General features: G+C 35.3%; 1 protein-coding gene across 1 annotated transcript; it reads right to left on the bottom strand.

Moving 5' to 3' along the window:
• Nucleotides 1-3,173: 3,173 nt before the first annotated feature.
• Nucleotides 3,174-11,090, bottom strand: LOC116027306 (DExH-box ATP-dependent RNA helicase DExH15 chloroplastic). The gene is made up of 17 exons (XM_031268855.1): nt 10,546-11,090; nt 10,270-10,445; nt 10,034-10,147; nt 9,335-9,443; nt 9,170-9,256; nt 8,653-8,771; nt 8,038-8,185; nt 7,344-7,943; nt 6,986-7,264; nt 6,487-6,693; nt 6,038-6,403; nt 5,182-5,418; nt 4,792-5,012; nt 4,540-4,639; nt 4,308-4,454; nt 3,961-4,129; nt 3,174-3,654 (listed from the first exon to the last, which is right to left on the bottom strand). The coding sequence occupies exons 1-16, from the start codon at nt 11,065-11,067 to the stop codon at nt 4,031-4,033; spliced, it is 3,531 nt and encodes a 1,176-aa protein (XP_031124715.1). The 5' UTR covers nt 11,068-11,090; the 3' UTR covers nt 3,174-3,654; nt 3,961-4,030.
• Between the last annotated feature and the right edge of the window lie 5,519 nt (nt 11,091-16,609).

The following is a 16,609-nucleotide window of genomic DNA, read 5'->3' as shown; positions in this document are numbered from 1 at the left end:
CGATTATAGTAATTTTTCTCGATTTAGTCCTAAACGATTTTCTGTGTTTAATTAGGTCCTCGACTTTGATGATTTACTCAATTGGGTCATCTGTTAAGATAGCTTGATAATTTCACTTCTATTAATACCCAATTTAGTCATTGACTATAGTAATTTTATCAAAGTTAGTCATCAACTATAGTGGTTTTACCCAATTTACTCATCAACTATACTAATTTTTCTCAATTTAGTCTTTAATTCTAACAGTCAATGACTCAATTGGATAAACCATCAAAGTCAAGAACCTAATTATGCACAAAAAGGCGTTTAGGACTAAATTAAGAAAAAATACTATAGTTGATGACTAAATTGGGTATTAACTCTTGATGAAATTAAAATATTTTCCTACATTTACAATTTAATTTTTTAATATTGTTTATATTAGTCGATAAAATGTATACATATATTTACAGTATTAATTAATACTCCGTAATAAATTTAATTTGATCTGACTGTCTACTATTTTATTTAGAGTACTTTTAGTACTTTGTAATAATAATTGTGATCATTACACATTTACACCTAATTAGATTTCCTTACTTAGATTAAAGATATTAATAATATTTTCAAAATTGTAAGTAAATAACATTAATAAAATATTAACAAGTTGTATATTATAACAACAATTTAATTTGATTCCTATGTTCATTTGCTTTCTGAATCAAACAATGGAGCATAAATTATATTCTATTAATCCTATGTGCAATCAATTAATATAAATTGTTAGCCAAAATTATTAACACAGTTCACTATTCATTAATCAATCCACTAATTGCATATATTGTCCGGCTGGTATGAGGGTCTTAGGGCAAGGAAATTTCGTTTTTTTTTTTTTTTTTTTTTTTGTAAGGAAAAAAAAGAGGTTATGTTATTTAGTAACATAATTAGCTTATCAATTAATTTTGACTTATGTGATCACTATTAGCTGTTTGACTTGGTTAAACAGTCAATATAAGTGTTTGATTAATTAGCTTTTTGTAGCAGCTTATTACTTCAAAACGCTAAAATTCAAAAAGCTGCTATAAGCAACTTTTTTGATCAACTTTTTGAGAAAACCATTTTTGCATGTAATCATCTAATAACTAATTTACCAAATATCTTTCTACAAGCAACTAATGCTATCAACTAGTTAAACCTACTAACCCAACCAACTAACAACTATTTACCAAACAACACTATGACCCTGTTTGGTAAATGGTTGTTAACTAATAGCTGATTGGGTTAGAAGGTATAACTAGTTGATAACATTAGCCGATTGTAGAAAAGTGTTTGATAAATTAGTTGTTAGCTATTAGCTTTTTGGAGTTACAAAAAGTTGATGAATCAAACACTTATATTTTAACCAAGTCAAATAACTAATAGTAGTTAAATAAATCAAAATTAACTAATAAACTAACTATTTCACCAAATAGTGTCTATAACTTTCTTTGTATCATTATTAATTGTTAATGTTAAAATACTAATTTGTTTTTTTTTTTAAATCTTTTTTATTCTTGAAAACGAGGTAAAAGCCAAAAGGTAGGATTAACGGTCATGTAGGAGTGATCTCGGCCGCCAGTTTTGGCTAATTATGGTGTATCCTGATTAGGTCTGAAAAGAGTTATTTCTATTTCTGAGATCTATTAATGATAGCAATATTTTTATATTTATATTGTAATTATTAATTTTAATCACATTTAATTTATCTCCCTTTTTTTTTCAACTGGATTAGATTTAGTACAAAATATTTAAAATATGTTTCATTTGCAAAAGCATATTGCTTGGTAAATTGTAGTATATTGAATATTTTAAGCTAAACTTAGTATATTTTAAAATGTAAAAAATGATACTCCATATTAAACAAGTAATAGTATAGAGCTAGATACTCCGTATATAAAATGCACCTAGAACAAAAAATGGCATTAATTTTGGTTTGAAAGTTACAGCATTGAGGCTAACCTGACTTGTAAAATATACCTTATAATAAAGGGAGACAAGCATGTAACCTTTAAGTAAGCAGATATATACAATTCTAGATTACACCTACTAAGGTCAATGGTTTGAACATTTTGGCGTGTGTTGCTTAGTTTGAGGAAAAAGTGAAAAAAAATAAAAAAAATCAGGGTGGTTGTCAATTGACGACCACCATTACAAACTCACTTGGAACGGACGTTATGCGTACATAGCAATTTTTTTTCTTAAGAGTATATATCATATGAGTAATGCAATATGTAGTTTCACTTTCGACTTTATTTAATCTTTCTTTACTAACATGACACTCTATTATTGAAAATAACGGGTCATCCTTTTTTACCTCCAAAAAGCAACACATGTAAAAAACTTGCTACAAGTACATTTAGGGTGTGTTTGGAAACCCAGAAAATAATTTTTGCCAGAAATCATTTTCCAAATTTCTAAAAGGGTGGAAAATTGAAGTGAACGAAAAATGATTTCCTGTCAAAGGGAAAATAGATTGGTTTTTCTAGAAAAATGACTTTCCCTTTTTTTAGGTTAGTCATTTTTCGGATCCAACTACGTCTTCCAAGAATGCTTCCTCGGATTTCTTCCGAGAATGCTTCATCGACTTTCTTCCGCCATCCTCTGCTTTCTACCTTGATTGATTTCCGACGAAACCAGACTGGTTTCTGCCGGAAACTAGTACTCTTTTAAAAAAAATTGTTTTTTATTAAAAAAAAATAGTTGGACAAAACATAATTGTTGTCAAATCTTTTTTAGTTAACAACAATTAAAATTTTAATTATAAAATTCTGCTTATTTTTCAAAAAATAAACCAAACACACAAAGACAATTTTTTGAAATGCAATCAAACATGAGAAATAAAAATATTTTCTGAAAAATGAGATTTTTCAGAGAAGTTATTTTCCTGATTTTCAAACACACTCCATTACTTTATGTTACAGATTTGGTCCTCACAAGTCACAACTAGTAGGTTTATAAACCCCAGATCCTGATCATCTATAGCTTTTAGGACCACAAAAAAAGAGACTAATGTGGAGCCCAATTAGGGCTTAATGGGCTTTTCCAAAATAAATAGAGAGAGAGAGAGTGAGAGAGGAAACACTGCTCAGCATAATCGACCACACTTTTGGGTTATAGTTTATTGTACAACAGTTGAAGCCAGACTTGATAATTGATAGTGGAAAGTGATTTTTAATTTTTGGATTTCACTTTACAGTAAGGTCATCCACTCTGCAGTCTGCAGAATAGAAAAGCTGAGAATTCTTTTACATTTTTTTACTTAGTCTAGACATAACAAGGTCCACAGTGAAGGAGAGGTACAAGGAACTGGTAATGTCAATTTCATTTTATTCTAAAATAGTCAAAAAATGAACTTGAAATCTTAAATTCTACATACATAAATGGATACTCAGACAATGTTCTGTGTGTCAAACCAAACCTGTAGTAGACTAGTCCACCCATTCTGTAGTTTGTCACAACCTAACACTTCAACAACTTTGCCTTGTATTACTTGATGACTCCAGTGAAAAATTTGTTACCCCAATGCATTCTTCAAGCAATTAGTTATATGAATCTCCACCTAGCGGGCAAGACTCTTGAATTCGATGAGGGTTGCAGCTAGTTAGGATCCGCTTTCTGAACTGTCCCAATCAGCATCTGGTAAGAAATTTGTGAAAACGTTCAGAAAAATAATACAATCTCTTGCTATTTCACTCTTTCCACAATGCATATTAACGGAAAGTGAACTTTCTACTGGTTTTCTGAACTTGTATTGATAGTTGGTGTTAAATTAGTACAATTGAGGACCCAAAAAAAAATACATAATATCAAAAATGAGTCTGAAATCTGTTAACAAGAATTCTAGGGCATATGAACTTTGAAGTGGAAACTTGAGAGCAAGGGCCTTCTAAACAAGACAACTTTGTCATATCTATCTTCCACTTGCAATGTGATTTAAAATACCTGGCTTGAAGTTGCGTTACTCTTACGAGGGAAAGAATAATTCCTATAGAGCATTATATTGGAATCAATTTCATCCAGCCAGTTCACTTATTGGTGGACGGTCCATCACACTGGATGCACTTTTGGCATTGCTTTGCAGCAGTGGGTCAATATCGGGCAATTTAGGAACCTGCAACAAAACAGAAAGCCAATTAGGAAATAAGGAAAGTATAATGAAAGAGAATAAAATCAGAGTAATAAGAACTGAAGGGCTATGTATATACTGAAGTGTTTGGTCACTACACAAACTCCTCTGAATATTTAACCACCTTTCCCCACTGTCTGGAGGGTAGAAATTTCCTGCATACCTGAGCCAATATATCAATCGATCTTCTTAAAAGGCGGGCTAAATCTCCTTCATCCATAGCACAGTCCATCATAATCTCCTTCCAAGTTAAACCAGAAGCCCAAGCTTCAACCATGCCAGAAAATTGGCTATCCAAGCAGCATGGTATCTGTGACATTAACAAATTTAATTCATCGCTTTATAAGCAAAGAAGAGAGCCATTGAAAGATTACCATACCAGTTGAAACACTCACCCTTACTCCATGCTTCTCTTGAAGTTCGAGAAGTGAGGTTCTTTGTTCTTCTAATAAGTTGATGACATCCAAGACAATGGCAGAGGGTTCATATATATAACTGTAGACAGAAGATATATCACATTCTTTCTAGCTATTTTATAAGTGATGCAAACTGCATAGTGTCTTATAGTATCCTTATTACAACCCCAATTTATCAGCATGTTGAATTTAAGAGCTATGTACCCTGAAAACAAATAAAATACGGAGTACCTGTTATTCTTTGAAGGCCGAAGTTTAATCCCTTCAGAAACTAGACTTCCACAAACAGCAGCAAGTTGTGCAGGCTTTAAGCCCAGCAATAATTTATTTCGAAGAACCATGGCAAGCCAGAGTTCATTTTCTCCTCGAATTGCTGCCGCAGTTTCACCAAGTGGAAATATAACATGTGTATTGATATCCAATGCCCTACTTTCATGAATAACATTGCTGACCTATAGTATGCATCAAGAAAGGATTAATTTTTCCTCCTTTTTGGGAAAAGAAAAGAAATATATTCAAAAGTATATTCCTAAAATCAGGGTAGTAGCAGCCTCTAGGACACCATCCAGTATCAGCATTTTGAATAAGAGAGAACAAGGGCAATTATCCAGATTGTAGTACCTGCAAAAACTCCTTCCAGCCAGTTGGCTCAATCTGTTGTATGCGGTTAATCAATCGATTTGACCTAACCTTCAACCTTCGAATCTTCTCCTCTGTGAATCCAGCCATATCTACAATCTTCTTATACTCTTTAAATCCTTCTGATCGTGCTATCTTTTTCTTCAAACGAGAAACTTTATTTCTTTGATCTTTATAGCATTCTACTATGTCCTTGTAAGCTTGAGAAAATTCGAGGACCTAACCACAAAAGTTAACCAATCAGTATTTTCTTCTTTAAAGTCAACTGTGTGTTCACAGGCATTAGCAGTATTCCATCAAAAGAAAATCTAATGACTCTTGAAGCAGCAAAACCTAGTAGATTTATAAAATGGAAACGAATTGGTACTCCCACCATCCCATTCTGTATGTCATGTACTGTTTTCTGGATTAGTTGACTGACTTCTTATTTAAGTTTAGATATTAATAAATTTTATCTTTAAAAATAAATGTTATATATCACAAAACTAAATGAAAAACACTACTTAACTCAAAAGTATCAAAAGTTTTAAAGATGTCTTCAAACTTGGCCATATTTATATCAAGTAGATACTGGGGGACCCAAAATAGGATGCAAAAAATGGAATAGGAGTATTAAATACATGCTTCAATGTGTCCATTAAAAGAGAAGCATGGATTTTTGGAATCCTAAACCCTACCAAAAATAAAACAAAAAAAGGGACACATTCTGGTAAATTCATGTCATGAACAATGAAATAAAATTGGGCAGGCGAACTTTCATACAAATCAAAATGATGCCATATAAAGGAAATATCAATGCATTATTGCATTATTAAGCCATGTTGATACATAGAATTACCTCATCATCCTCAGAGAGAGTACTCAAGACTGGCACATTTAAACTCCAAGACCATGTCTCTAAAGATCCCTCCATGCACCATAAACCTCCAAATCCTGACTCTGCCAGCTTCTGCCATTGCATATCCCCCTTCTCAACAAGTTCTGTCATAATTTCACGAGGCAAGGCATCACCATGAGCTAAGGCAACATTTGGGAAGCCTGTTCTGTATAGTGTTCTAATCCACTTTTCGGTGAAAAGGTACCAAGAGTTGTCTGAACCAAGAGCCACATGGTAGCATGGTTTGGAATTATCTTCACCTTCAATACCACCATTTTCATTACTTTCTACTTCCATATTTATAGCAAACAAATCAGAGTGGTGAACCTGAACAAGGATGAAAAAGTGTTCTCAATTGAACAATGATATAAAGACCAAAATATTTTTTGTTTGAGCATGATAATACATACCACATTCTTAAGTTTTGAAGCACTTAAAGCATCAACATTGCCCAAATAAACAGCAGCAACTAAATGTTGAACCCCATCAGCATCATTGTACTGCAAGCACACAAATGGCAGATGCCCATCCTCCAGTTCCTTCAACAAAGGTTTCAAAGAAAACATTCTCTCCAGTTCCATTCTTCTCCGCAGTTCAGTACGCAAGAGTTTTTCTGCCTAAAAGAAAAGCAAGTGCAATTGTCCTAAATGAAAGATTGGCAGTAGTATATTCCTATTAATTAAAGGTGAAATGCATTTGAGAGAGAGAGAGAGAGAGAGAACTAGATAAACAACAGAAAAGACTAGGGGCTGGATGATAGAAAACTAGATAAACAAGAGAGCCATCTATGGCACATGATGTTGGCTAGATATATGAATAGGGGCATAAACTACTTGATGGATTTATATCTGAACTTAGAATTTTTTGGAATGAGTAGAGAGACTAAAAGACTTGAAGTGATGTACATACTTTTAATTCCTCCTGAAGATTGGAAATCTCCTGATAAGCCGATTGTGACAAGAGCTTCTGGATTTTTCTATCAATTGCTTCGTCACTTATTTCAGAAGTTAGCATCTCAATCTCCTTCTCAATTCTAGCAAGCTCTTCTTTTGCAGCAACCATAACGTTGCTCCCTACATAATTTCCAAAACTCTGCTCAATTAATTTCCTTGCTTCTTCCAAAGTCCGTCCTCCTCGTGAGATTTTCAGTTCATCTGATTCCATTGATCCACGAGTAACTTTGGCCCCCTGGAGAAGAATTATCCATAAATCCATCAACCAAATTGAGATAAATGAACCTGAAGAAATATTATGTTGAAGTACATACCGCTAGAAGATTTAGCACCATGCCATAGGAAGCAGTAAATTGTGAGACAAGGGGTTGAAGTCCAGAAAATATTAGTTTGCAGCACTCTTCAGGACCTTCATATGGAGTCTGAACAAGAACTACATGACCCAATTCATCAATACCCCTTCGACCAGCTCGCCCAGCCATTTGGAACAATTCATTTGAGCTTAACAGGACACGTCCACTGTCTCCCCTCTTGCTGAGAGATGAAATAACAGCTGTCCTAGCAGGCATGTTAATTCCAGCAGCAAGTGTCTCTGTTGCAAAGACAACTTTAACAAGTCCTCGCTGAAATAGCTCTTCAATAAATGATTTCCACAAGGGAAGACAGCCAGCATGATGTGCAGCCAACCCTCGCCGAAGGCCCTTCACAGAGGATTCTCTCACTGCATCAGGATATTGAATGCGGAACCTCTTCAAAGCCAGTTCAACTTCGCTCACTTCACACTCATCAAGTAGCTTACAGTTTTCAAGATACTGAACAGCTGCATCACATCCCTTCCTACTAAAGATAAACCACACTGCTGGAAGTATATCCCTTGCCTTTAGCTGCAATAATGTGTCCATAATCTGGGGCACCTGAATAGTGGAAAATAAAAAATACAACTCTTATTTAGATGGAATAAGTGCAAGGAAAAAGGCAATTGCTAATTCACCAGGATTTGGCCTTTACCTGTGAGCGGCGAAGAGCAGATATCTCATTCTTTGAGAGTGGATTTACATCACTTCCACGTCTTCTTGAATTTCTCCTTCTAGACCGTTCACCCTTCTGTAATGTAGCTTCTGATTCATCAAGTTGTAAATAATTGAGTGATAAACTCCTGCTCCAGTCAGAAAAAACATCAAAATTGCCACCAGAATTTGTTTTTGTTACTAAGATACAAAATTTTCTCCATATGAGACTGGCAATTTCATATAACATTTGTAATTAGAGTTATTTTTTCTCTAGGGTGTGCATTCATAGTGACAATGAAGCACTTCAGATCTGTTTTTTTGAACCATAACAATAAAATGTGGCAGAAGATGCTTGAAAAGTGATTAGCATCAAAATATTAATTGGTTCATTTTTCTTTCAAACAATTTCAAGAATAGGGGCTCTAACACTGTTAAATACATTCAAAAACCAAGTAACTCCATCTAATCAATAAGCACGACAAAAGCCTGATGAGGTTTTATTGAGCATCACATGTTTAAATATTAATAAAAAAATTGGTCATAAACCATAATATTATGTGCTTCAAATGGAAATTTTATTTGCAACACCCAACTCATACTAGAGAATGTTTACCTGCTCATGCTTGTGCCTTTTTCATTAAGAAGAGGTAGTAAAGCTGGTTTAGTTGAGAAGTGCCTTGTCAGGGGAACTGGACGTCTGAGTGATGTCACCAACTCAGTTCTACCATGAATCTTGAAAAATCATGAAATTAAAAGAATGGCTGATGTCACTAATCCAGTTTTACAAGAATCAGGGAACTGAAAGAATAAAAGCATGAGATAGTGAATAAGCACAGCTAGAAGTGCAGCCCAAAGTTTCAACGTAATAATTCATGAAAAATAAATAAAAGATATTGGCTATGCCATAAACCAGAATTGTGAAGTGTAACACTCTCTTGAATCAAAATGTGTGAAACAAAGAATTAGTGACTAAAAGAGATCAATAAGGAGTTAAGTGATAGCACAATTTCATTGTTATGCAAAACAGAAATGACTGTGAAGGCATTACCAAGATATATTTTATCTCCTATAAAGACAAAGAAAGGTTAAAGATAGACTAGAGTGAACTAGGCATGTTAAAGTTGCAGTACCTGACCTATCCAACCAGCCAACTCATCTGGATTAGCGACAGTTGCTGACAGACATATAAGTTGAACTTCTTTTGGGCAATAAATAACCTAATGAACTTAGACAAGTGAGACCATGTATCTCAAATCAATGTATGAAGTACGAGCACCTATCTAGAAAACACATACAATTTCTTCCCAGACAGTACCCCGAGATATGTCACTCAAATAATGTACTTCATCCAAAACAATCACATCAACATGTAGAAGTCCACTGTCTGATGAAACCATTCCAACACTGTACAATGCATAAAAAGAAATTAAATAAGAAAAAAATGTGACAGCTTTTAATGCGAATGCAGAGATCTAAAATATCTCAATCTCCCTATTAGTATGAAAATCATGCTTCTTCATCCTATTTGTGAATTTACATTTAGACTAGTCTGTAAATAGACATCAAACATATTTGTCTCAAATATGACAAAATAAAAATCTACTTATCTACGGTATATTCCACACAGTCCATTAAGCATCCTATGATCTGTCAACAGATGATCAGCATGCTGGCTCAAGTCAGGACAACTACCAAAGGAATTGTTTTCTTGGAACTAGAAGAATGAAAGCCATCACTTAACAAGCGGATGAAGATAATAAAAAGGGAATTGAATATTACAAAGAAAATATTGTATTGACAGTAAGAAGCCTAAATGGATGTTCAGCTACAAATTAACTGAGCAACTACAGTACAGAAACAAATGAGAAAAATTATGTGACACGCCCATGTGCTTCCTTATCTACTTTATTTGGCAAGTGGATTTAAGTGAAGATGTGTTATAGTCTTATAGAAAAATTAAAATCAGAGAAGTATAACCAAATGATCTAATGTACCTCTGATACAACATATTGCGCAAAATCTCAGTAGTCATAATTAAAACCTGAGCATCTTTATTTATCACTGAATCTCCTGTAATAAGCCCAACATTACTATCACCAAATGTCTCCCTGTAAAGACAACCGTTAATAATTCTATAGCCAAAATAATAGAAAGCAAAAGAAACATGCTATAATTTGTGCATGTTATGAATTGATTTTTTTTTTAAAATCAATTCCAGAAAATTCTGTACCGGAATTCGCGAAATTTCTGATTTGACAAAGCCTTAAGAGGAGTAGTGTAGAACAATCTCCTTCCTTTTGCCACTGTCGCAACAGCGGCAGCTTCAGCAATTAAAGTTTTGCCACTACTTGTTGGCGCAGACACCACAACTGAAGAGCCTCGTAGAAACGCTTGAATCGCCAATCTCTAAACAGTTTTTTTAATCCAAACTTCACACTTCTAGTTATAACAAAATGATAATAACTATAAAATAAAATAAAATAAAATTACGGAGTAATAAATTTACCTGGAACTTATCAATACGGAAATTGTAAACTGAAGCAAGTTCGTTAGCGTCGATAATTCCTTCTCCGAATTCTCGAACGTCCCTACAAATCCTCTCCACTCTCTGCCATTTAAATTCCTCAAACTTCAATTTATCCTCTCTCGCCACATCAATCGAATTCGCAGCGTCAAAACTTTCGTACTCACTTTCTTCGCCTCCGTCGGAAACCTCAGCTGAAATGACGCCATACTCTTCCGCAGCTTCTTCGTCATCAGCATCGTCGTCTTCCTCTTCTTCCTCCTCCTCTTCATCTTCTTCTTCTTCGTCGTCTTCGCCTTCGTCGGAGATTTGAGACTCCACCGGCAAAACAGACCTCGGACACTTGTTGACAGTTCGAGAATGCTGCAGTGGCCTTATGAAGCAGAACCCTAGGTTTTGGACATGGAGAAGTGGCTTACAGAGTATAAGTGCAGAAGGCTTGTTTGACTGAGAGCGAAAGGTGAAAGGATGAGAAGAGAGGGAGAGAACAGACTGTATGGCCATGGCGGGAGAGAGCAAGTTTCCGGCCGTCAATGATATATCTTCTATTCTTTTTCCACTTTTTTTTTTCAAAAAAAAAAAATATTTAAAAATAGTTTCTTTAATATAATGTCCAATCATTATTCCATGGGATAAACTACAAATAAGTCATTGTACAATTTAGAAACAAGCAATTAAGCCACCAAATTTGAATAACATCCAAATAAGTCATTGAACTCAGAAAAACAAAGCAATTAAGCCACTGAAACCGGAAAAAAAAAAAAGAGGAAATTAACCCATTTTTAACAAGTCATTTGCATTTTCCGACACCGGCCACCCAGCGAGAGTCTGGTCGCCCGCCGATGCCGAAAGTTATCAACGGTGGCCGAAAAATGCAAATGACATGTTAAAAATGGGTTAATTGCTATTTTTTTCCCATTTTCCTTGGCTGAATTGCTTTATTTTTTCGAGTTCAGTGGCTTATTGAAAGTTATTCGAGTTCGATGGCTTAATTGCTTGTTCCCAAATAATAATTTATTTGTAGTTTATCCCTTATTTCATAGACCATAATTCACACATAATAAAATTTACATTATACGTGTATTTAATATATATTATTTTGTATATTATCAAATAATTTGCATTCAATATACAAATAATATATATTTACTATATTAAAATGTACATTTTTGTCTAAAAAATGTCATATAATATCAGGTTGGGCCGTTTGGGTCATAACTTTATTAGGCGGGGTTCAATTGTTTAAGGCAATTTAGCAAGATTTAGGATTCGTTTGAAAACCTAAAAAATGATTTATGGAAGTCCTTTTCTGAATTTTTCATGTCTGAGTATTCTAGAAAATGAAATCAAAGAAAAATATTTATTATGGACAATGAAAAAATTCTCAATTTGATAATAATAAAAAAAATCTTTCTAGTTTGTTAGTCGAAACTCGAAAGACATTTTTTGAATTCTTAGTTTTCTATTTCTTTCTTCATCACCCACTTCCTTGTTAATTTAGTTTCCAAATTATTATTATTACCACCAGCCCCCACCACCGTCACAATCAAAATCACAACCACACCACCCCCACCACTGCTACCACACCACCACCATCATCAACACTACCATCACCACCATCAACACCGGTCACCGTCGCCTCCACCTCCACCACCACCACCACCACTATCACACTACTACCACCATCACCACTACTACCACCATCACCACACCACCACCATCACCGCATGTTATTATTATTATAACAAATAATATGTTCATTTTCTTTATAAAAAAAATGAACCAAACAGAAAAATGCAATTTCTTAAATTTGAGCTAAAAAAAAAAGAAGATAATTTTTTGACATTCATCCAAACACTAGAAGATAATTTTCTAACATTCATATATATATATATATATATATATATATATATATATAGTTATAGTTATAATCAGGTGTGACCGCGCCTTAATATGGGGTCAGTGCGGCCGCACCACTATGTATACAAATATACACCACTCAATGTTAAAAAATGCACACACAAATATTCATCATTAGGTACCCATCACCAAAAAACATACCACTAAGTATGCAAATATATACCACACAGTGTTAGGAAATGCACCATTAGGTGAGGCAGGGAAGTTATGGTGCATTATTTTGGGTGTGTGGTGTGTTTTTTGGTGTTTTTGTGTATTTTTATTGTGGTGCATTTTCTAACATTGAGTGGTGTATATTTATATACATAGTGGTGTATACCCCACGGGAAGGCGCGACCACATTTGAATAGAATATATATATATATATATATATATATATACTACCGCTGTCTCATTTTGCCTGTCTTATTTAGTATTCATTGAAACCAATTCTTTCTTCATTGCTTATTTTCTTTAGTAATGTTTTGTTATTTTAAATTTATTTTTTTGTGTTTAATAGTACTTTTAATGTGGTTTCTAAAATATAAATTTTATATATTAATGTTAAACTTAATATTGTAAAAAATTGGATTAAAAATAATTTCAGTCAAACCTCGTTAAACGAACCAGACAACCAAAATGAGACGGAGCTAGTATATATATATATATATATATATATATATATACATACATACATATATATATATATATATATATACATATATATATATATATACATACACACACACACACACGAGTGCACAACATCATGTGTAGCGTAGAATGTACCTTGAAACACATGCACACACACCACACTTATACATTACACTATGCACACTCTAAAATTGCAGTGTGCACATGTTCACATTGAAATGCACACATACACATCAAGCACCACCACAAGCAAATGCGCACGCATACGTACTATAGTCCAAGTTTACAATGTACACACACATCACATAAACACAAAGTATGCACTAGGCCACGATGAGGTACACACAAATGACAAAAACCCAGCAACGATGACCAATAGTGCAAACGCACACATGCGGAGGCTACGGTGCATGCGAGTACATTGCCCACGAAAACTACACATAAGTTGATCGAAATATAAACAATATTATACGCAAACGATAAACAATTAAAAATGCAAAAATGAACTTGAGCCAATGTGAAAAGCGTGTTTTTCAACGTGTGTGATGGATGCGAGTGAAGTGTAGTGGTGAGTGAAGGATGCCGTCCTCTAGGAAGGCGTAAGGGAATTGGCAAGCAAGCGGATTAAGCACAAGGGCTACAAGTGTTTGAAAGCTAGTCCCAAGCAATTGTGTGTGTGAATCATGCTAAGAACAAAACAACTATTGCAAAAGAATATGAAACAATTAATGGGAAAGGGGATTCGAATCAACTCATCAAACATGTTCACCCTCGATTTCCTATAGTCCTAGGATGTAGCAACGCTCATTTGACACGATTGAGACAAGATCACAAGTGCCAATGCCACTCTTGTGGTCAATGGTCTCTCTCCCATGCCTTAGCCTTATTCTCATAATCACTAGGCTAGAAGAGGCATTTCATCAAACACTTGGTGTGCCTCTTGTCTTCCGACCTCCCTTTTTCTCAAAGGTGAGATGGAAACGGGAATGGTGAGGGCTAGGTACACTCCCTACTCTCGTAGGTGAGTGTTCCTATCCTAATCCTCTATGGCAACCGGATCCTTGATGACATAAAGTCAAGACAATCATCCCAATCCACAATCAATCATCAAACAAGCATTATCCAACCCTAGGTTTAAGAACTTTTAGAACTCAAGGGAGATTATGCAAGACTAATTGATTCAAATCCTCAGAAAGATCTAGCTACTCATATCTAGAATTGAAATCAAAGATGCAATTGAACTAATCAAAGCAATAAAATCAAATCAACAATTAAGAATTGAAATGCAAGAATAGGATTGAAACTTTACTTGAATTTGAAGTAGAATTCTTGAGTAAACTTGATCAATACAAACTTGAAGTGTGAATTCCTCTCTAAATCTAGCTATGTAACATGAAATTGGATTGCAATCGAGCTATGGAATGGAGAGAATTGAGAGCTAAAACCTAGAGAGAGAAATATTCTAAAATGGAGTGATGATCTATGATTGGAAGTGTTAGGAACATATTGTAATAGGTTTTGATGATACCAAATGTAACCTAAAATCCCCAAAGTCTCGAAAGATAGAAATTATATGTAAGTTCGACAAGTAAACTAAGAGCGAAAATACAACCGGGTAACTTGAGCTCAACTCGGAAAATATTTAAGCTTAAGGTAAACTTGTGTGAACATCTTAGAAAGTCTCGTGTTGTAATCTTATAGATAGATCAGAAGAAGGCACGGGACAACACTGGAGGAATAAGGGTCTGCGAGACATCAACTAAGTCTCGAGACATAAGCAGAGTCCGAGAGATAGGATCTCTCGATACAACAACCCAGTTCGAGACATAAGCAGAGTTCGAGAGATAGATCTCTCGATACATGGAGATCAAGACATCAAACAATCGAGACATCAACCTTGGTCTCGATAAATTGACATTTCTCCAAAAAGGCTGAATGACGGTCAGGAAGCATGAATAAAGTTTGGAGAAGAAGAATATCATGGAGATAAAATATTAAGGAGGTGCCAGAAGTGGATGCCACATCAGAATTCCACAACAAACGGATAGAAGGTGCACTAATCCAAAGTCGGTCTTATTCCCTAAAACGAGGATCAATGGGAATTTAAAAAGAGTAACTTTTACCAAAAGTAGCAAGTGGAGCATGGACTCAAGAAAGTGGATTATGGAATATCCACTACCAAACAAAAGGTTCAAGTTACAAGACCACCACTCCATGAAAAATGCTGAAAAGATGCAAGTCCCATACATAGCATGGGAGACAGATTTCAAACGGAATAATTTTCCCTCCAACGGAATTATTCCTCAACTCTCATATAAAAAGGATGTGAAGACACAAAAAGAAAAAAACGAAAAAGGAAGAAGTTAGTTGGTTCATTCAAAAAACTTAAGAGGTGTCTGATTAAAACGTTCAAAAGTGCAAGTGCTCAACTTGGAATATCATCCTGATATTCAAAACAGCGAGAAAAACACATCTTAGTGTTTGAGAGAGTTACAAAGCTTAAACTGCTATACATCTAGAAGGTGACTGAAGCTGCTCTACATCGAAGTTGATTCAACGATAGCTTTTGGTCAGATTGGAACTTGTTACACTCAACTGTGACAACCAAAGGTCCTTGCTTTGGATTAAGCAAGAAGAGGCGGAGTAACCTGGCAGCTGTCTAGTGAAGATCCTGAGGCTTGAGGCGGGCTTGGTGATCAAAGCTCAAGTGCTCGAGAGGTGGAGTAACNNNNTTGATTCAACGATAGCTTTTGGTCAGATTGGAGCTTGTTACACTCAACTGTGACAACCAAAGGTCCTTGCTTTGGATTAAGCAAGAAGAGGCGGAGTAGCCTGGCAGCTGTCTAGTGAAGATCCTGAGGCTTGAGGCGGGCTTGGTGATCAAAGCTCAAGTGCTCGAGAGGTGGAGTAACTGGAAGCGGGGAGAAAAACCTGAGGAGAGGCGGAGTAACCTGGGAGCTGTCTTGTGAAGATCCTGAGGCTTGAGGCGGGCTTGGTGATCAAAGCTCAAGTGCTCGATAGGTGGAGTAACAAGAAGCGGGGCGAAAAACCTGAGGCTTGAGGCGGGCTTCGTGATCAAAGCTCAAGCGCTCGATATTGTACTAAAAAGGGAAGTTTTAGTGCAATCCTTCCAGGGAGTTTCTGGAAGAAGAGTGGACGTAGGCGGGTTGGCCGAACCACTTAAAAATCTCTCTCGCATTTACTTTCTGCTTTTATCTCTCGCTATCTAACTCTCGAACTGCACTGCATATAACCGCACCTCTCGAACTAACTCAAACTCGTGCTAACTAAAAGGGGATAACTTTTCCGCTGCGCACAAAACTTTGTCTTCATCTTGTGAGGTATCGGACCTAAACATCNACCTCGTGAGGTATCGAACCTAAACATCCTAAGTTCAATACACACGAGAGGTCGAAAAGATTTGCAAAATCTTGTACAAGTCTATTCACCCCCCCCCCCTCTAGACTTGTACCCCATCCCCTTGGGACCAACA

The sequence above is a fragment of the Ipomoea triloba genome, chromosome 8 (genome assembly GCF_003576645.1).
Source record: "Ipomoea triloba cultivar NCNSP0323 chromosome 8, ASM357664v1".
Lineage (NCBI taxonomy): Eukaryota > Viridiplantae > Streptophyta > Magnoliopsida > Solanales > Convolvulaceae > Ipomoea > Ipomoea triloba.
The sequence above is the reverse complement of the archived record's forward strand: the minus strand, read 5'-3'. Positions and strand labels throughout refer to the sequence as shown.

Coding starts and splice junctions, on each gene's coding strand:
- LOC116027306 (XM_031268855.1), bottom strand. CDS start 11,067: ATGGCCATACAGTCTGTTCTCTCCCTCTCTTCTCATCCTTTCACCTTT. Junction 7,265..7,343: donor TGGTGCTAAATCTTCTAGCG/GTATGTACTTCA, acceptor ATTCTTCTCCAG/GGGGCCAAAGTTACTCGTGG. Junction 5,013..5,181: donor GCTGGAAGGAGTTTTTGCAG/GTACTACAATCT, acceptor TGCATACTATAG/GTCAGCAATGTTATTCATGA.